At 35.7% G+C, this 829-nt stretch overlaps 1 protein-coding gene across 1 annotated transcript in view; it reads right to left on the reverse strand.

Annotated features, from left to right (window-relative positions):
- Positions 1-357: 357 nt before the first annotated feature.
- LOC137630343 (nucleosome assembly protein 1-like 3) overlaps positions 358-829 on the reverse strand; it is a 12,456-nt gene continuing 11,984 nt past the window's right edge. Inside the window, exon 3 of the mRNA XM_068361777.1 lies at positions 358-783. Coding sequence (XP_068217878.1) covers positions 358-783 — 426 coding nt within the window. The remainder of the gene's footprint in view (positions 784-829) is intronic.

Raw genomic sequence — 829 nt, forward strand, 5'->3', positions numbered from 1 at the left:
CCTTACTTCTAGCATTAGAGGGTCTTTGATCTCTAATTTTTGGTGCCATATTTCTAGTATTAGATGTTCTTTGACCTATATTTCCAGATGCTTAAATATAGCATTCGAGGTTCTTCGACCTCCATTTTGAGGTGGCTTACATCTAGCATTAGAGGCTCTTTGACCTCTATTTTGATGCACCTTACATCTAGTTTTATAGTTTTTTTTTTTTTTGCCTCTATTCTAAGCTCTTTACCTCTAAAATTAGAAGCACTTGGACCATTATTTTTAAGTGCCTTACTTATACCATTAGAGGATCTTTAACCTCTATTTTTAGGTGACTTACCTCTAGCATTAGAGTCTATTTGACCTCTTCTTTTAAAGGCTGTTCTCTTCTGTCTTAACTCGTTTTTCATCTTTCCTTAGTTCGTCAATTTCCTTCGAGATTTCATCTTGTTCTTTACTTAGTTCAGCAGTTTTCTTCGAGATTTCATCTTGTTCTTTACTTAGTTCAGCAGTTTCCTTCGTGATTTCATGTTTTTCTTTACTTAGTTCAGCAGTTTCCTTCGGTATTTCATGTCGTTCTTTACTTAGTTCAGCAGTTTCCTTCGAGATTTCATCATGTTCTTTACTTAGTTCAGCAGTTTCCTTCGTGATTTCATGTTGTTCTTTACTTAGTTCAGCAGTTTCCTTCGTGATTTCATGTTGTTCTTTACTTAGTTCAGCAGATTCCTTCGAGATTTCATGTTCTTTACTTAGTTCAGCAGTTTCCTTCGAGATTTCATGTTGGAGTTCAGCAGTTTCCTTCGAGATTTCAAAAGAGGTTTCAGTGCCGTGTGTCCTTTGTTCA

Source organism: Palaemon carinicauda, chromosome 38 (genome assembly GCF_036898095.1).
Source record: "Palaemon carinicauda isolate YSFRI2023 chromosome 38, ASM3689809v2, whole genome shotgun sequence".
Lineage (NCBI taxonomy): Eukaryota > Metazoa > Arthropoda > Malacostraca > Decapoda > Palaemonidae > Palaemon > Palaemon carinicauda.